The sequence below is a fragment of the Phocoena phocoena genome, chromosome 12 (assembly GCF_963924675.1).
Source record: "Phocoena phocoena chromosome 12, mPhoPho1.1, whole genome shotgun sequence".
Classification (NCBI taxonomy): Eukaryota; Metazoa; Chordata; class Mammalia; order Artiodactyla; family Phocoenidae; genus Phocoena; species Phocoena phocoena.
Window position 1 is genome coordinate 30,981,204 of NC_089230.1, and position 20,594 is coordinate 31,001,797.

The 20,594-nt window shown below is 39.5% G+C and overlaps 1 protein-coding gene across 2 annotated transcripts; it reads right to left on the reverse strand.

Annotated features, from left to right (window-relative positions):
• Positions 1–724: 724 nt before the first annotated feature.
• On the reverse strand, positions 725–12,952 carry ARG1 (arginase 1). 2 transcript variants are annotated; one of them, XM_065888530.1, is made up of 8 exons: positions 12,627–12,952; positions 8,025–8,097; positions 5,471–5,645; positions 3,460–3,619; positions 2,142–2,236; positions 1,700–1,804; positions 1,358–1,494; positions 725–1,112 (listed from the first exon to the last, which is right to left on the reverse strand). In XM_065888530.1, exons 1-8 carry the CDS (start codon positions 12,681–12,683, stop codon positions 946–948), a joined length of 969 nt encoding a protein of 322 aa, XP_065744602.1. In that variant the 5' UTR covers positions 12,684–12,952; the 3' UTR covers positions 725–945. The 2 variants fall into 2 exon arrangements, with proteins under 2 accessions (XP_065744602.1, XP_065744603.1); XM_065888531.1 differs by lacking the exons at positions 2,142–2,236; positions 3,460–3,619 and having other exon boundaries at positions 946–1,112; positions 12,627–12,683.
• Between the last annotated feature and the right edge of the window lie 7,642 nt (positions 12,953–20,594).

Consider the following 20,594-nt stretch of genomic DNA (forward strand, 5'->3'; position numbering starts at 1 on the left):
CATGTAAGAAAATAACATAGCTAGGGCTTCCCTAGTGGTGCAGTGGTTGAGAAACTGCCTGCTAATGCAGGGGACACGGGTTCGAGCCCTGGTCTGGGAGGATCCCACATGCCGCGGAACAACTAGGCCCGTGAGCCACAACTACTGAGCCTGCGCGTCTGGAGCCCGTGCTCCACAACAAGAGAGGCCGCGATAGTGAGAGGCCCGCGCACCGCGATGAAGAGTGGCCCCGCTTGCCACAACTAGAGAAAGCCCTCGCACAGAAACGAAGACCCAACACAGCAAAAATAAATAAATAAATTACTAAACTCCTACCCCCAACATCTTCTTTAAAAAAAAAAAAAGAAAATAACATAGCTAGAAATGCATAAGCTTAATAAAATCATCCTTAAGTGGTGATTCTTTAATCTCTGTTTTTAAAAATAAATCAGTTGCTTTTCCAGGTTGACACTCTCACCTGTGTGTGTGTGTTTTGCATGTATTTAGAAACCTGTGTAGCAGTGACAGAACCTTAGAAAGAGATAAAGAGAAAAGAAGTTTCTAGGGATTACAGCTTTGAACAACATGGAAATATGGTCCCTTTTCAGGTTGGGTAGCTTTATCTCCTGAAATCAAGAGTTCCATTCTATGTGCGGGGGCTGATATAGGTGTTTATTTTTAATGCCAGCATATTTTTATTTGGAAATGAATGTGTATTTCTCTAACGATAAGGCCTTTGCCAAAATGGGAATATAAGCTTTTTAATTTCACAAAAGTTAGCATTTCCATATCTTGAATTTCATACCAAGAGGGAATTGATACAGTTTATGCTAATTGTACTAACTTTTACCAAGGCAAAACATTTTTCTGAAAGACCAAACCTTTGGGAGGATAACTAGAAGTTTAAACTAGTCGATTTGCTAATTATGTCATTAACTGTGAGATTTTTATATGACGTTTCCATGTTTACTTAGGCGGGTTAAGGTAATCAGTAGGCTTATGGTTACCCTCCCGGGCAACTCCAAAGCAAGCCAAGGTTATTGCTACTGCTGTGTTCACTGTCCGAGTTACTTCTTCTGGTGTCTTCCCCAGAGATGGATTCACTTCCATTATATCTAATCCTGACAGTAGCCCTACAACAACAAATGGAAATAATGTAATTTATTAAATAGTTGACATTTTTAATTTAGTACAGACTGACTTGAAATATTATCTGGGAATAGAAAGAGGTGTAATAACTGAAAACATTTCAGTCATTGCATCATGCAATGGACATTTAGGAAGTGTCTGTTGGGGCTCGATCTTCAGATTTGGGAGGTATCAATATATATTGGCCGGGTGTACACCTCCTTCTTTATTCACTCAGATTTTTACATACCTGTTTTGTAAATTTCTTCTGTGATGTAGAGACCTTCTCTGTAAGACAGACCTCCCTGGACTGGTGTGCCAGTAGCTGGTGTGAAAGACGGGTCCAGTCCATCAACATCAAAGCTCAAATGAATTGGCCTTTTCTTTCTTTTAAGAGGTGGGAAAGGAATTCAGTTTAAAGTTGGTGGTTTAATATTTTGTAGAAAAATACAGTTCTTACTTTATAAAAGTTCCATGATTGTACTTCCTTGCTTTATTAATAACTTACATTGACCAGTGTCAGTAGCAAGTCCTTTTCATAATATTTATGTTACACACATACAAACACATACACACACACAAAGTATCATACCTTCCTAGTAGATAGCTGAATGCTTCTTCCATCACCTTGCCAATTCCCAGTTTGTCCACTTCAGTCATTGAAAAGTATTTAATTCCCAGAATTTTCAAAATGTAGCTATGAAAGAGGATATATTAATCTACAATTTATAAGGAGACTGACCGTATGCCCTCTTGTTTCCTTTTAAAGAAAAGATCAGTGTGGTGAGATTTAAAAAAATATTTAAGTTTGGTGAACTGTATGTATATATCAATATATTTCTAAATAGCAAGTCAACGTAAAAATCACCTGAATACATACACGTATACGTATGTACGTGTATACATATAAATATGTGTAGATATAGATATATAGACTTGGTGCTGAAAATAATTTTTTCTCATTGGCTCGACCAGCACACCTAGCAAGAGAAAGGACAAAAAGGAAGAAAAGTCACATCAAGGAATAAACTTACTGTTCCCCAGGGTCCACGTCTCTCAGGCCAATATACACAATATCTTTGGCAGATAGGCAGGGAGTCACCCAGGAGAATCCTGGGACATCGGGAATCTAGAATTGCAATGGTTCCATTGGGTTATATGTGCTTCTCTTGAGCAAATCTTACATTGAAAGTTAAGGACACTTGTTAGATTGCGTGTGTCTGGTTTAGAACATAAATCTCAGGGAAATCATTAAAATATAATACAAAATGAAGAATGAAGTGCCTGCCCGCCTGTGCTACCCTTGTTTGCTTTGGCCTTACCCAGCTTCAACCCTGTGGCCCACACCTAACCTGAATCACTTGTCAGCGTTTACCTGCCCTGCGCCCCATTTCCACTCTGCCCTGCTCTCCTGGAACTCTTCTGTAAAGAAATCAGTGTGCTTCCATTACTTTCGTAGCTTCCTTCTTTTCTTCTCTTTCTCAGTAAAGACTTAATCCAGAGGGTGGTTGAGAGTAGCTAAGGGAAATTTTCGATCAGACCTTTGGTTTGACCATATCTTCAGATGTCCTGGAGCCACGCCTGGCTCTTCCCATGAGCCGGCTACGCATTTTGCAAGCCTATCACTTTGGTCATCTGTTCGGAAGACATTGCTGCCGACATTTAACATTAAGGAGGTTTTGATCCCCAAGTATCATCACAACGGCCAATTTGCTAAGGTTGAATCAATAAAAATTGTTTTATTGATATGCTACAGCATATCAATAAAATTATGAACTACAATGTTAAATCTCATTCTGGAATTTCATCTTAACGTCTTTTAGAAAAGAAGTTTCCAAGGAGGAGGAAGTTCTTCCTCTTGTGGTTTAGATATATGCTTCTCATAGTAAAGATGCTAAATAATAAACCACCATAATCCTCATTTTAAAACTCCATGTTTGAAAAGGCCCTATGATGTGGAGGGGACACTTGGTAAGAATGAGAGGCTATGGGGTTTGTAGTAGAAGGAGGAGGTGCCGGGAGACCAGTTCTGGTCCTTGCTGCACATTTGGTATGTCTGTTAACCTCTGTTAACTTGTTTATAGAGGATTCCTCTCTGCCCCACCTACTAAAAAGGGTAGTTTAAGAATCAGAAGGGAAGCTACATACGAAGTCAGTTTGCAAACTATCAAGTAAGGTAGAGGTACAGAGCCTCACCACCTCTATCCGCCCACCCATTGCTTATTGGCTGCCCAGAAAAAAAGTTTGAGAAGTTAATCAAGAAGATGGCACAGGGGTTCTTACTTCCCTTCCGCCTCCTGAACTTCTGCTAAAGATAATTCTTTTGTAACAAAATACCAACCAGCTGTTTACCTTTCCCTTTAGTTCCTTCAGGAGGAAAGATACAGGTTGTCCATGTAAGTTCCCAGTTGTGGTTGTCAGTGGAGTGTTGATGTCGGTGTGAGCATCCACCCAAATGACACAGAGATCTGGGTGGACCCTGGCATGGCCAGAGATGCTGCCAATTGCCAAACTTGAGAGGAAAAGAAGTTTGTATGGACATCAGGTTTGCAGTATCATTACATACATCATATCATAAATGCAACATCCTCACCTGATTTTCCTTTAAGTCAAAGTGGCTAATATTTCTGAGAGGTTTTAAACTGGAGATGCCAATTAAACAATGATAACAATAAAGTATAGCTTATACTTAATATTTACTAACGAGTTATATTTATTCACTTCAATGGCATTACTAATAAATTTGTAATTTTTTTCAAAACCACCTTCTAATAAAATTGCAAATTATAGTTTAACTAAAAATTAACTGTGTGAAAAGACAGTAGCCACACAAGAAATTTTTTAGCATGAGACACCGCTCAACTCTCAGGGTTAACTCAGGCTCGTTTTCTGTACTCTCATCTCTCTTGGTAAATACTAATTCTCCCAAGTGAATTATGACAGAGTCCTTCCATTTTTCTTAAAATCCAATTCTTTTACATTTGGGGAGCATCACTCGGAAGTCCTTACATCCACTTCAGCCAGAGCATCCTGGGAGCTCACTCACTCAGATCCTCTGCTGGAACTTCCTAGTCTCCTGCTATGTATTTAAGGACCCGCTCTTAGCCAGATCCAGAACCCTCAAAGTTCATCTCAAACATTCCAAGCTCCAGAAAACTTGCTGGAATGAAAATGCTAAGTAATATCTTACACAAAAGTTAAAAGATCAGGATTTGCCATGCAATGCTTGCATTCTCCCACTTGTGAATGTTCAGGAATCCTCCAGAGAATCATGAACTTTCAGATTCTCAAAGTGCAAGCAGTCGTTTCTTGATGTTCAGGTATTGATGATTCAGCTTGATGTTTGTCTTTCCCTACAGGTTTCTTTTCCTTTGGCCATTAGCCACTCTTAAAATTTCCACTTACAAATTTTTCCGCTTAGAAAAGAAAGTGAGCTCCAGTTTCTCAATGGCAGTTTCGTCACAGAAGCCCTGGTAACTCTTTGGCTTTAGGGGAGAAAACGGAGGGGGATGAGGTAACTGACCCTTGCATCAAGAGCTATTGTAATGTTTGTACTTTTTATCTAATTATACTTCTTCTGATAACATATCGTGGGACCTTGAGAGTAAACATGGAAAGACTTGCACGCAAAAATTATCTTTGCCACATTATTTATAATGGTGAAAATTTGAAAATAATCTGAATATCTGAAAATATGGATATATATAGTGATATCATACCTTGATGAAAAATTAAGCAACAATAAACAATTATGCTTGCATATATCATGAAGTAACATAAGGAAATTGGTAGTGTAGATTAAGAACAAAACAGGATAATACACAATTGTTAAAATCATACACAAGGAAAAAATTGTGGCAGGAAGGAAGTGTGCCAGATTTTCAAAATTCCAGTAGAAACGGTTGTTAGAGAATTACAACTGCCATTGTTTTTTCCCTTTTATATATGTGTGTGTATTTCAAATTTTTTACAATTATTAACTTTTATAACGGGAAAACGCATGCTTTAGTTGTTGACCTAAATGAATTGTTTCTATTATCAGTAATCAAGTACAGTAAACTGACTATGAATTTCCTCAGTGCTCATTTATTTAGAAATGTAAGCCTGAATATTTTGCCTAAATCCATTCACATGTCATGTATCTTCTGCTGTTATAAAGATAATGCAAGCCTTCAAACAGAGCTAAATTTGTTTCCAAAATAAAGTAGTAACCAATAAATTTAAAAGAAAAAAGACAGAAAATTTGGTGTAAAATATTGATCAATGCTCTCCCTTCCTTATTTTCTCTCTTCTCATGGTTTTGGTGATACTTCCTTTACAGTATTTGTGCCAGACTTCCATAGAGATAATCATTAAAAAAGACCTGTGGTCTCCGCCCAGTACAAGACTGGTCCTTCCGTTCCTCTTGATTTCTGCCACCACATCAGCCAGCTGTTCACTTGCTTTTCCCACAGACCTTGGATTCTTCACGATTTGGAAGGGACTGTCATTAGGGACATCAGCAAAGGTCAGGGCCCCATAATCTTTCACATCACAGTCTATAATTAAAATTAAAAGTTTCAGGTTACTAAGTAAAAAAAGAGATTATAAAACAGCCTGTAGGATGATTCTAATTTTACCAAATAGGTGTATTTGCAAAAAAAAAAAAAAAAGTCTGGAATGGCTGTAAAAACTTGTGAAGGTAAAAAATCTTGTCCACTGTTGCCTGACAGCATCATCCCACCTTTGCTGTACACCTGTGCCTGCTGTATACTGGGTTCTCTGCAAATATCGATACTTCTTGAATCGAGCCAGTTAGGCTAGACACGAAAGTGTGACAGTGATAAGCTGGTTCGCTCTTAATGGGTGGCATCACTGTCTTGGTCTCTGTCTCTGTTTATGTGCTGTCTACTTTACTACAATAAGCGTGTTTTGTATATGTAATGAAGAAATTGTTTTTAAAAGAATATGTATACATATATATTTATGCCCAGAAGAAAATACACCAATATTTTCTAAATTTTCTCACACTATATTAACAGCCCATGGTTTCAGTCCAATCTGTCACCAGCTGAAGCAGCTCAGCTCCCTGCTCTGTCCATCGTACCTGCCTCATAGTGGGACTGTCTGAATTAAATAAGAACATATGATTAGCAACGAGCGTTAAAAGCTTTTGTGAGGTCAGGAAATAAAAGCTCTATTATTATACTTCTTTAAAAAAGAAATTGCAGCTAGCCCAAAGTTTCTAAGGACCTAGGTCACTCCCTAAAAGGCCCTGTTTAGGCTTCAATTTACCGAGCTTCATGTGATATAAGTACAGTGTTCTGAACTAACCAGTCATTGTATGCTGTAGTCATTAAATGTCCGTGTGTATCCATGATTCACTAACACCTTCAAGAGACTCAACCTGATATAAAATATGACCAAATTATGCTTGTCAACAGAGGGACTAGTCTAGTCCATTTCCCCAAGCATTCTGTTCTTTCTTGGGGTCATTTTTTTTTTTTTTTTTTTTTTTTTTGCTTTATGAGGTATAATTGTTATTCACTAAAATTCACTCACTTTAAATGTACAGGTCAACCAGTCTTAGAAATATCTACAGTCTTGCAACCATCACCATAATCAAGATTTAGAATATTTTCATCACCCCCTAAATTCCCTCGTGCCCCTTTATGGTCAATCCCTGCCCCACCCTCAGGCAACTAATGATCTTTGTCCTGCTATGCTTTGGTCTTTTCTAAAATTTCACACAGTTGGTAGTCTTTTGTGTCTGGCTTCTTTCACTCAGCATGACGTCTTTGCCATTCATCCATGTTCTTGCCTATGTCAGCAGTCTGTTCCTTTTTATTGTTGAGTACTATCCCGTGGTATGGATGTACCACTTTTTGTTTATCCATTCACCGGTTAATAGGCATTTCATTTCCATTTCTTGGCTTTTATAAATAATACTGCTACAAACATTCGGGTGGTAGTGTTTATAGTATATGTTTTCACTTCTCTTGGGTAAGTATCTAGGAGAAGATTTGCTGGGTCAAGAGGTAAATGTATGTTTATTTAAAAACTGCCAAAGTGCTTTCCAAAGTGGCTGTATCATTACGCATTCCCGCCAGAAATACACGAGGGTTCAAGTTGCTCCATATCCTCCCCAACACTTCATCAGAGTTCTAAATATAAAGATGACGTTTACTTTAGCCCATACTTTTAAAATTATATCACTTTGCATTTGCATGCTCGTATATATGTATGTATATGTATATGTGTACACATATACACACCATGCAAACACTAGGTACTATTATTGTTATCATATTACTGTTTTCTTTTCTTTCCTTTCACAAATAGGGGTCCTCTTGCTAGTAGTGTACTTCCTGCTGCCCCTGGCTTTTCATTTTCAATTCCTCTGACTCCCCTACGACACACCCCCAGTTCTTGCACACACACATTCTCTTATGCAAGAGTCTGGCTGGAAAGACAAAAGATCTGAGTGAGGATATTCATCCAACAGTATTTACTGAGCATGCTCCCCATCGCTGCTTTTTTTATAGGCTGTACTTCTAAGGTTATAGCCAATGCTGCAATTCTGTGGTATAAATGTCACTCCAGACACACCCTCTTTTAGCAGGAGCCTGGTCCTTCCTTCAGAGTGAGAAGAAAATCAGGCTGATCCTTCAAGTTAAAAAGTACCTTGCTCAAACCAGTGGTTACCAGTGGGGAGGGGCAATATAGGGGTAAGGGATTAAGAGGTACGAACTATTATGTACAAAATAAGCTACAAGGATATATTGTACAACACAGGAAATATAAGCCAACATTTTACAATAACTGTAAATGGAGTATAACCTTTAAAAATGTGAAGCATTATATTGTACATATATGTAACATATAATATTGTACATTAACTATACTTCAATAAAAAGTAATTAATTTTTTCAAATTACCTAGTTCTTTAAGTTTCTCAAGCAGACCAGCCTTCCTCAATACTGTAGGGCCTTCTTCCACCCCTCCTCGTGGCTGAACAATTAAAAAATAGAGTAATACAGACATTATCATGACAAACTGATGCCCACAATAGGAACCCTTTTCATTAATCAATTGAAGAGTATCAATTTTTGAATACCTACAGAGTCAGGAATTTACATTATCTCATTTAATCATCACGGCAAGGTAGATTGAATTACCCCTATGTCAGATATGAAGATCCAGAATCAGAAAGGTTATATAACTTTCCTAACAAGTGGGAGAGCCTTAGTTCACATCCGCATTCTTTAGTTTCCAAAACTTGCATCTCCTCTTCTCCATCGCACCGCGTTACCAGCACAGTGAACACATATTTTGTGCAAAAGCACTCTGAGAGATGGAGATAGAGTGATTAAAAGGAGAGGGCTTCTGTCTTTGAGTAACTAACAAGCTAATAGGGGATTTGGATATTTAATCCCAATTACAGCGCTTAGAGACTTGCTTCAACGCAGATACAAGATTCATAACCACAAAAACAGGATGATCCTAACTCTGCCAGGAGCAGAGTGTGTCAGAGAAGTCTGCGTGGAGTAGGCTGATATTTCTGCTGAGTCCTGCAACGTGAGTAGGTGTTCAGGAAAATAGATAGGGTGATAGAGAAACTTTGCAAACCAGGGGAACAGCTTGAGTAAAAACATAAGGAAGGAAAAAAAAAAAAAGAGCATGGCATGAGAAAGACCTACTTGCAGGTCCTCACGGTGGTAAGTTAGGGCTCTTGGGGAGAAAGCAGGCAGCAGGGAAAATCATCACCCGGGAGCCGAAACCACAAAACTTACCCGGTATTTCAGGTATTTTGACCTGGTTAAGCACAGTTGGCACAATTCTACCTTTGCTCATTTTACATCAGGGAAGCTAACACGCTTCCTCCTGGCTGTAAGTCTTCTCCAGCCTCCTGGCAGATTAGCCACCTAAAGAACCGGTTCTTGCATGTGTCTCTCTGATTCTAATTTCCAACAAGCCTTTTCAATACAGGAGGTTACTTTGTGTTCTCAGTGGAGAAGGTGTGCCAAAAGACACGTGGATCTATCCCCAGGATTGTGCTGTGGCACCAAACTAAGTAGATATTTCTCCCCAACTCAAATTACAGGATGATTTGCCCTGGCTGCCGGGTAAATCCTCCATGTCAAATTCCTGTCCCTGGCAGCCAGGGACGCCCCACACTCAGATGGACACATTTGCTCCTTCACTCCACTCCTTTTTTGTATGACTCCCACCCCCTCTCAAGTAGATACAATTTCTCCTTCTTTAAACTCCAACAGCGTGCTGCTTGGCTCAGATTTTGCCTTGGTTTTGTGTTTGTTTTGTCTTTTCTCCATTATTAGATTTCAGTCCAATTTTTTCTACACTTCCAGCACTGTGTTTTGTAGTACGGAGCTGACACTTAGTAGATGCTCAAAAATTGTCAATTTGATAAAACCCCCTGCCCTTTTTCCCTCTCCCTTTCAAACTTTAGAACAAATCTCATACACCCCTTACAAATGAACTTATTTACAAAACAGAAATAGACTCACAGACATACAAAACAAACTTATGATTACCAAAGGGGAGACGGAGGAGGGGATAAATTAGGAGTTCGGGATTAAAATATACACACTACTGTATATAAAATAGATAACCAACAAGCACCTACTGTATAGCACAGAAAACTATACTCAACATCTTGTAATAACCTATAATGGAAAAGAATTTAAAATTTACGTTCATATGTAAAACTGAATCACTTTGCTGTACACTCAAAACTAACACAACGTTAGAAATCAACTATATTTCAATAAAAATTTTAAAAATAACACCATTCTGGGGCTTCCCTGGTGGCACAGTGGTTGAGAGTCCGCCTGCCGATGCAGGGGACACGGGTTCATACCCCGGTCCGGGAAGATCCCACATGTCACGGAGCGGCTGGGCCCGTGAGCCATGGCCGCTGAACCTGCACGTCCGAAGCCTGTGCTCCGCAACGGGACAGGCCACAACAGTGAGAGGCCTGCCTACCGCCAAAAAAATAAAAATAACACCATTCTGAAGTTTAAGAATTATAAAAAAAAACACACACAACAAATCTTATACACTCCTTAGTTGATATGAAAGTCCTCCCTCAGTATCTGTAGAGGATTGGTTCCAGGACACCCACCCTACCCCACCACCTCCCCATCCCCCCACCCCTACTCCCCCTACCCCCTGCTCCCTGCACAAATGCTCAAGTCCCTTACATAAAATGACATAAAGATATTCCAGATACAGAACCCTCAGATATGGAGGCCCAGCTGTATACTTATTACAATATCACAGTCGATCAGTTTCACAGAGTGACACTTTTTAGCTTTTTTTTTTTTTTTTGTCTGATTCAAACTGCTTCTAATGATTGGTCTTTTCTCATTGTTCTTTGTTAGCTCTACCGACTTTGAAGCTGGGCTCCATTCCCTAACTGACTGCAACTCTAAGATCCGCTGTAGATCTAAAGATGCACCAGTGCAGGTCAGGAGCACAGGCTCTGGTATCAGACAGTCCTGTCTGGAATTACACAGTCAAAGCTGTGTGACCTTGAGCAAGTTCTCAAATCTCTCTGAGCCTTAGTTAACTCAACAGTAAAATCAATACAATACCTACTTCATTCTTTGCCACCACCTCCTCCCCTTAACCACTGCCCTGCAAGGGAATGGAGTCCTTTTTCAGATTCAACCTTCTAGCCCTTTAATCCTCCCTTTTGCCTATTTATCCAATTTTACCTCCTTTAAGTGAGGACAGAAATTTATATGTTGGCCATTTTTTTCCCTTCTATGCTATGGCTTAGTGTAGAAAAATCTCTCTCTCTGAGTCCTTACTATCACAAGACAATAAGCTTCATTCTCATGGGGCTATGTTTTTTTGTTGTTGTTGTCGTTTTTTTTGCTGTACGCGGGCCTTTCACTGCTGTGGCCTCTCCCGTTGCAGAGCACAGGCTCCGGATGCACAGGCTCAGCAGCCATGGCTCACGGGCCCAGCCGCTCCGCGACATGCGGGATCTTCCCTGACCAGGGCACGAACCCGTGTCCCCTGCATCGGCAAGGGGACTCAACCACTGCGCCACCAGGGAAGCCCCGCGCCATATTTTAATAAGGAAGAGCTGTAGAAGTCAGGAAGGAAGAATTATGGAGAATGGAAAATGCCTCTGGCTATATTTCAAAATATTATCCCCTGGAATGGCTGTTATTATCAGCATTTGGCCTTCTGCTGAGGTCGAGGGGTCAGAGCATATTCAAGCCGTTTCCTCCCTTCCTTCCTTCCTTCCTTCCTTCCTCCCTCCTCTCTTCTTTCCTTCCTTCTTTTTTTATCAGTTATTTCAGTGCTATCTTTGTTAGAACCTGTCCCAAGAATAGGTGAGCACATTGTGGATTTTGCAATTACCCCCAGCATTAAAAGAAACACTTCTTTGTCAGCAAAATGTCCCTGTGTTTCAGGAGAGACCTTTGGAAGATTTCCAGGGAAAGTGAAGCAGTATTGACTGACAGTCCAAATGCAGTTTGCATCTCTAACCTCCGACCTGTCCCAATTTGTTTTGTAATAAAAAAGCCAGAGAGCAAAGCAAGAGTTCAAAACTAAGAGAAGAAATACATTGCTCAGACGGGCAAAGAGAAAGCTCTAAGACACCTGAGAAACCCCATTTAAAACAACCACAACCACAAAAAATCAGCCTGGGAAGGTGTCAATTCACACTCTATCCTGTTTGTTTTTGTTTTTGTACTTCCCCATCCCCCCTCTTTTAGCACAGACGCTTACAGGAGTCGAAGATATCTGTAATCTCATTAGATTTACCAGAATGAGTGTGCCTGGGCAGAAAAAAAAAAAAGACTGTACATTTACGTGTGGCTGGCATGTTCTGGAATCTGGGAGCTTGATAAATTCATTGGTCCTTTCAATGTGGTCAACTTGCAGGTGGGTTTCCTTTTTTGTTTTTCTTTTTTCCTCCCTCAAAGAGAGGTGCACAAGGGACTCTACCTAGTCCATGAAATCAGTACTTTTATAGAATCATGAAAGCCCTAAAATAATATAAATCACTCGCAAAGTTGATAAATCAATAATGTTTAGGTTATCCACATTTTTAAATTCTAAAGGCTGCTGCCCGTCTATGAAATTCTTCTAGGTGTTAATTACATAACTAAACAAATGTGTTTTCTTAAAATTCTATCTCCTTCTACATACACAGTAACACCAAAAGCAACGAGAGCACGGAAATCTAAATAAGTAGCTACAGTGCAGAAATATTCTATTCCCATTCAAATAAAAATATTTTCTCTTAAAAAATTATGAGGAAAAATTCAGCAGATTTAAATAAAATTAGCTGTGGCTGAGATTAGGAGCCATAAGAATAAATGGATTTGTGACCATAATTATACAATGATGCAAAATGGTGAGAGGACTTTAAAACATAGATTTCAGGTCAGGTTGTATCAGGGAATTTAACTAACTAGACATTAACACCTTAGTAATTTTGAAGTTCGAAACTTTCTCATAAATTCCGGTTATTCAAAACCAGGGTTTTTACTCACCTGGCCCTTTGAGAAAGGAGCTCCGATGATCCCTATGGATTTTGGCTTGGAACTCATGCTCCAGCACTGCTCACCGCTGCACCGGGGGTTTCGAGGCAGTCGTCACTCTGTGCAACTCTCAGTGACGGAGAGCACATATTTTTTTTCTATTTATAATTGAGTTAAATCTGTTTACTTTATTCTAATGAGGGAGAGTGGCTCCACCTACTGAAACAAAGCAACAGTCAAGTGGAAGTCCAGCAAGTTCATACTTGGAATAACTATGAGTCCTCTGGGTCTAGGTCTCTAATTAAGTGAGATTATTCATGTAGACAGTTCACACCCATTTGACAAAGCCAGCTGGTGACATTAATCTTTCCTAATCACCACTTTGATTTCCTAATTATCTTTTCTAGTCATAATTAATTAATCAAAACCACAGAAGAAGTGCTATGGTTCTTGCAGTGCAAACTCAGGGCATGGCACTTACCTCCTCCAGGTCTTTGCATCCTCCTGTGTCGAAAGGGCTGGGACTAGCAAGATGGTCTCCCATATCCCTTCCAGCTCTACAATGCTGAATTCAGTTTTCACTCTGGGATTAATGGTTAATCCACGAGGCACACCTCATACACCACCAGAGCACAGTCTCAGGGAAGGCATATGACTTCCTTTTCTGATTATTAATTAAAGAAAAACTTAATTGCCTGATTAATAACCCAGAAGCGTTACCACACTAATTTTGAAATACAATATGCAGGAAAGTAACAGTTATTGGACTCATAATATCAAAATGAAATAGAGATGCAAAAACAGCCACGACTGAGTTCATCATGTGCCAGATGCTGTTCTGGTTTATATTATCTCATTTAATCTTTATGTAAATTTTATGACCAGTCTCTTTGTGTTATTTTACTGATGAAGCAACTAAAGTTCAGAGGGGTTGCCAAATGTCATAAAGAGGAAGAGCCATGACACAGTCGTAGGCATTCTGGATCCACCTAACCACTGGACTTTACATTCTAAATGCAGATGAAGTGTCAGCTATGTGTGCCTGTCAGACCAGTGTGTAAGACCTTATAGAAAAATCCAAACGAACTTTTTGGCCAACCCAATATATCCTAGATATTTACTTGGGGTATTTTATATAGCTAAGTATTAACCTCTTATGGTTTCACATTGCAAATAACTTTTTTCTAATCTGTCAGTAACCTGATAACTTTATATGTCATCACTCAAGATTTTTATTTTTTGAAATGGACAGTTGAATAATTTTTTCCTTATGCTTTGCATTTTGGAAGTTTCATTAAGTCCTTTCTACTCCAAGATCACAAATATATATTTCTGTATTTTCTCCTATTTGCTTTAGAGTTTATGTTTCACATTTAGTTCTTTAATCCATCTATACCCATCTTTGTACATTGTGTAAGTTTTCCAACTCTATTTTCCCTTGTAGAGTCCATCAGTTTCCTCAACAACACCCACTGAGCCGTCCTTCCATTTTGCCTCATGGATTCGAGTGTTATTTCCCTCGTGTACCAAGTTCCCCTAGACACATGGGCTCTTTCTTCTGATCCATTGGCTTATTTACCTGTGGCTGTACCAGGTCCACGCTCTTTGATTATCCTGGCTTTACGGTATATCTTACCATTCTTCGGTAAATAGTTACATTTTGCTCTTCTTTTTCAAAACTGATTTAGCTATTTATAAGCCTCTGTTCGTCTACATATTCAGAATAAGTTGATGGGTTCCTTAAAAAAAATCCTGCTAGAATTTTTACTAAATTTGTAGATGAGTCCATAGAGATTTGATATCTTTCAGGTTTCATTGTGGGTGTATTATTTTTACTCTAACATCTGAAAGTTCCTTCTATATCAAGCTGAGTTTGCCTTCCTATTACTTGACCTGGTGATTACAACCCTTCAATCCAAGTAAAACACAGTATCCCTCGGCTTCATGTACTTCTTGCATTCTCTATTGTTTAGCCTGTATATCCCCAAATACCTCACCAGTTTCTTATATTACATGATGGCTACTCTCCTTCAGGTCATCAACTTGGCCTTTCCCTTCAAAACATCTTCTGGCTTCCCTATGGCCTCCTTAACTATGTGATTCTATCCAGAACCAAGTGCACACATCCAGGTGTAGATGGAGGCATCTAGCCCATCAAAGACAAATTTGGTAATGCTTGACCTTCCAATTCACTGATAAAAATACTGAAGAGGGCAGCACCTATGAAAGAGCTCCTTGGCATTCCGATGGAAACCTCAGCCCAGATTGTCATAGTTCCATTCATTAGTCATGGATCCATAGGTACAGCTGTTCCCTCAATTCCCAGCTCAACCGCTCTATCTTGGCTGTAAGGATATCATAAGGAAAACTTCCAGGTATGTCAATAAACTCTTGCTACACTTTGCCTGCTACATTTTGTCACTTACCAGTCTGACTTCCCTGTCAAAGGTGATGAATTGACCCTGAGAGACATTCTCTTCTTGGTAAACCCATGCTGACTTCTAGTGATTACTGTTTCCTTTTTGTTGTGAACATAAACCACCTTTTTGATCTCCAAAGCTGTCATCTCAGGACTTCAAAAGGAAGAAGACAGAGGGTATCTTACCTATATCATCCTATCAGAGCTCCAGTTTTTCCAGCTCAATCCTTTCCTTTATTTTAGAGTGTACATATTAAGTTTTTAAAGCCCTTCTCCTAGTAATACAAACCTCTTATCTAATATCTCTCCTTCTCTCCCTCCGTCTTTCACTCTCTCTCTCTCTGTCTGTCTCTGTCTCTCTCTCTCTCTGAAATCCTATCTAGCACTTTCCTGAAGATGGGACCACATCTTATTTGACTTTGATCCAAAGCCACTAGAATGAGGTTCGACACATAGGCCCTTGTATTAGTTGCCTAGAGCTACCATAACAAAATATCACAAACCGGATGACTTAAAAGAGCAGAAATCTGTTATCTCATAATTCTGGAGGCTGGAAGTTTGAAATCAAGGTGTCACAGAGCCATGCTCCTCCTGAAACCGATAGGAGAATCGTTTCTTGCCTCTTCCTAGCTTCTGGTGGTTTTCCAGCGACCTCTGGCATTCCTTGGCTTGTAGACGCGTCACTCTAATCCTCCATCTTCACATGGTCTTCTCCCTGTGCCTCTGTGTTTTCCCATGGCCATCTTCTTATAAGGTCACAGGTCATATTGGGTTAGGGCCCACCCTACTTCAGTATGACCTCATTTGACTAGTTATACATGTATGCAATGACCCTATTTCCAAATACGGCCACATTCTGAGGAACTGGAGATAAGGACTTCACCATATCTTTAGGGGAACACAGTGCAACCCTTAAGAGCCCTCAGCTAATGGTTTTGCAATAAAAAGAAAGGATGAATAAATAAGTTACACGATGAGAGAAACCAAAAAATCATATAGCTCTTACTCTCTACCTCTTTCTCTTTCTAAGGCTTCAAACTGTGGCCCATCTCTGCATTGTCCTTTCATCAGCCAACTGACAAACAAGACTGTCTTCCAATGAAGCCCAGGAGTCTTAGCACTTTTATAAAGAGCTAGAAAGTACAAAAAATCCAAACGACTAAATCTCTAATGAAGTGATTTCAGGGAACCATTTTGTTTGATGCATTGCCCAAACTTTTTTTTTTCTTCTAAATATTTTTGTATTGTGTACATTCTTCATATTTTGTTGTAACATATTATTTGAGAACAGATTCCATTAAAGATTTTCTTTTTCTTTAAGCCATCTCTTACTCAGGGAGTGACCTGAAAGGCTGGCATTGGAGCCTGTTTCATCTCGGTCTGGGTCAGGGTGGGTGTGAGGGGTGTGGGTACGACAGCAGGGGGGTGGGTCTACGATGTATGTGCTACAGATGGGACGTTCGCGCTCGGCACCAGTGTTTCCAGCTTGGTGGTTCTTAAGTTTTCTTGAATTACCGAGTGTTCTTTTTTTTTTTTTTTAATTTTTATTAGAGTATAGTTGATTTATAATGTTGTGTTAGTTTCTGCTGTACAGCAAACTGATTCAGCTATACATTATACATATATCCACTCTTTTTTGCCCGAACTCTTTAAACCCAATACAATAAGAAGGGGCCCACTCCTGGAACACTTTGATTTTATAGAAATGTTCAAACTAATGATCCCTGGTACGTTACCTAGTCATGTCTCTAGGAAGGAACTCTTCTAACGCTTTGAGGCATGCTAGAAGCTTAAGCAGAGTGGGCGGCCATGAAAGAAGCTTCACTCTGAGCGTCTGGCTCATGTCACTTCATGACTATGTATTTATAGCCTCCTCCTCTTTCTTTGCCTTCCTCTCTTTACCCAGTCAGACTTGAGGCAGTCCTCCTGAGGGTGTGGGGGCTATAGGAAACAAAATGTCGGGATGTCACTGATCTCTCTATGAGCATAGGAGCTCGGGGCAGCACTGCACCAGGAGACAGTGAGTAACCCCAAAATGGAAGACCCACCCACCTGGTGCCCCGAAGTCTCCAGAGCTAGCCCTCAGTTCCCAAGGGGACCCTGAACTGCAGCCTTGGGATGGGGAAGATATTTAAGTTTCACTTCGGAAACTGCAGCGGCAGACTCTCAGACAGAATCTAAGAGAGAAGGAAGAAGGTATAAATCACAGAAAATGATAATCGCTGGTTTCATGAGCACATGTGAGTCACCTGAGAGTACCCTAGAAATAGTTTGAGGACTTAAGGTCCTGCACTAACAGGCAAAGATTGGAGCCAGAGAACAACTGTGTATGCCTGTTATTGGGATCTAGATTTACTCTAAGGTAATGTGGCTGGGAATGTAGGAAGTCAGGCATATGGAAAAACCGTGTCCTCTGAGGTAGAGCAGCTTGTTCAACTCACACAACGAATTGAGTCTAGAGCTGAGAACGGGTTCCACATTTCTTGGATCCCTCTAATGCTACTCCCACTTCTCATGCCACCTCCCTTCACCTGCAAGACTTCTTCATTCTTATAAATGAGACAGTCAAACTTTAGCTTTTAAAAAATTAAAAGGATTTTCGGAATCTTTCAGAAATGAAACCTGGTGAGTAGTGAACCATATACTCTGAAAAAGTTGACAAAGAATCTGTAGAAAATTCATCAGGTTCTCTACCTAGACCCAGAGAGTCAAATCATTATATATTATGTTTCAGTGGTTACTTTCTTTTGATTTGTCCTACTAAATGGTGGATGCCCTCCAAGTCTGACTTCTCTGGAAAATTAAACTGAAATTAAAAACAAAATTTTCTTTTTTGCTCAGGAGCTTTAGTGTGTCTGTGTATTAACCAGCACTGGATATCAATTTCTTGTAACTATTAATGGAAACCAGAAGTGTGTTAATTTAAGAGATGGCAGGATTTTGTTTTAAGGTTATCTTGGTTCATGCTCTGGGAATTACGTTATCTAAGCTTCCAATGAGGCATTTCTGGAGGAAAGTGGGGTTTTGTCTAGTCATTTTCAAGATTTTTCTCTTTGCCTTTGGCTTTCTGTAGTTTTGGTGTGCTGGGTCTAGTTGTGCATTTCTATATATCTTTCTTGGATTTTTTTGGCTTCTTGAATCTGTGGATAAAGATTGCTTATCAGGTTGTTTTTAATTCCCAGCCATTTTTATATGTACAAGTGTCTCATATTCTCCGCCTCACCTTCTTTCTCCGCTCCTTCTGGGATTAAAGTGAAAAGTATGTTAGGCCTTCTAAGTCTATTCTCTTATCTCTTGCTCTTTTTGTCTTTTTATCTTTCCATGTTGCCTTCCAGGGAACATCTTCTGATCTATTCCCTGGTTCAATAATTTGTCCATCAGCTAAATCTCTTTAATGAATTCTCAATTATTATCCATTTTTTTGATATGGGTTTCTTCTCCCTGTAAGCTATTTCCAAGTTTGTCTTTCATTTCTTTAAACATAGTAAATATAGTCAGCTTGGAGTCTGTAGCTGGTAATTAGTGTTTGAAATCTTTGTAGGCCTACTTCTATTCTTATTGTTTCTTTCTTATGGTGATTTGTTTTTTAATGCTAGGTCACCTTTGTGCTGGTCATTGTTAATGAAAATATTTTCAGGAATAATGTGAGGAGATGATAAAAGTCTCTTCTTCCAATAAAATCTGTGTGGTTTCCAGGTACCTGGGGCACAACAAGTCTAGAACTACCTTAAATCCAATTCAGGGCTCAGGGTCTCAGTGCCACCCAGGTGAATTGCAACTTGGATGCAAATCTTTGTAAAAACTGGTTAACTTCTTGTCCACCTTACTCTGAGGACAGTCCCTCTAAAGGGTCACAGCTTTTTTTTTAAGGTCTCTTCTTCAATTCTGAACTTTTTATATGCCCTGAGCTTTGATTTATGTCCATTTCACTCCACAAGGCTGTCAAAACAAAAGTTAAAATTTACCTGAATTTTCAAATGCCCCAGAGCAAAAGCAGCTTCTGTTCTAGCTTACTTCCTGAGGCTCCCATTTTCCCTTTTAATTTTAACCTCACAATTCTTTACTGTCATGTTAGGTCATCACTGCTTTTAAGTGAGTTTTGCCCATTATTTTTAGTTGTTGTCATCAAGAGAGATGATCTCAATAACCTAGCCTACTATTCTTGGAAACTGGAAGTTTACAGGTGAATTTTTGAGAGTATTCTGGCAAAATACAGTAGAAAGTTGAACTTATGGTCTTTCCAGTGACATTTCCCAAAAGGGGGAATCGACAAGATATCCACTCTTTGGGTAAACCGTTTGAAGATGTGTCCTCAGGACACATCAACAAGGAGCCTTGGCTCTCTGGCTTTCCAGAGTTAAGGACGAATGAGAGTCACCTCTGAGATCATGAAACATCTTTACTTGGCAGAGTTCAGCACTTTCAAGGCAGCCACCCAGTTTTTTAGCTTATATGCTATAAATTCTCTGGTGAAGGACAGAGCTCCTCTAACCTGTATACATGCACACTTACATTCTGTGGGTGGTTCAAAACACATTGCTACTCAAAGAGAGGGAAGCTGATGAAAGCAGAGGGCTCTACCTACCTAGATTCCTTGGTAAGTAATCAATCAATAAGTATTTACTGAAAACCATTTTATTTACTGCTTGCTTCTGTACTTTTCATTATGTGGGACCAGAGGTATAATATATAGACAGAGCCCTTAACTCAGGCTGAAGCTAGGATCACAGATTGCATGAACTTGTTACGTCCCCTTAGACTCCTTTAATCACCTTTAATCTCCTTTAATCTCAGTTCCTCAGTTTTTCTTTGTCTTTCATAAACTTCAGACTTTTAAAGAGTCTCTCAACTTAGGTTTGTCTGAGGTTTCCTCTGATTAAATTCAAGTTTTACATTTTTGCAAGAATATCACAAAAGTAATGTTGTATACTCTCAGTGTATCACATTAGAGGGCATGTGATGTTGATTTGTCCCATTACTGTTGAGGTTGACTTTGATCTCTCAGTTAAAGTAGGATTTACCAGGTTTCTCCACTGTAGAGTTACTATTTTTCTCTTTGTGGTTAATAAATATCTTGTGAGGTTAATCAGTTTTATGTAATTATCCTGTTTCTCATTATACTTCAACCCACTAAGTTTAGCCTTCATTGATGATTCTTGACTAAAACAGTTATTACTGTGACATTTGCCAAATGGTGATCATTTATTTCCATCACTTTTTACATTTATTAGTTGGAATTCTACTCTAACAAAGAGCTTTTATTCCTTCCCCATTTATTTATTTATTCAGTTATTCATATCACCATGTGTTCGTGGTTTCTACTCTATGGGTATTGATCCATCATATTCTATTACAAATGTTGGTGTCCCCCACATCCAGTTGATAGGCTGATCCCCTCACCCTCAATGGTATTTGAAAATAGGAGCCTTTGGGAGGTAACTAGGGTTAGATGAGGTCATGAGAGTGGGGCCCTCATGATGGGATTATTGCCCTTATAAGAAGGTACATCAAAAACTTGCTCTCGGGCTTCCCTGGTGGCGCAGTGGTTGAGAGTCCGCCTG

Excerpts from the sequence above, each read along its gene's own strand:
- ARG1 (XM_065888530.1), bottom strand. The coding sequence starts at position 12,683 with ATGAGTTCCAAGCCAAAATCCATAGGGATCATCGGAGCTCCTTTCTCA. Across the intron at positions 1,805-2,141 it reads GACGTGGACCCTGGGGAACA|CTACATTTTGAAAATTCTGG; the intron begins GTAAGTTTATTC and ends CCTCTTTCATAG. Across the intron at positions 1,495-1,699 it reads TTCAGCTATCTACTAGGAAG|AAAGAAAAGGCCAATTCATT; the intron begins GTATGATACTTT and ends ACCTCTTAAAAG.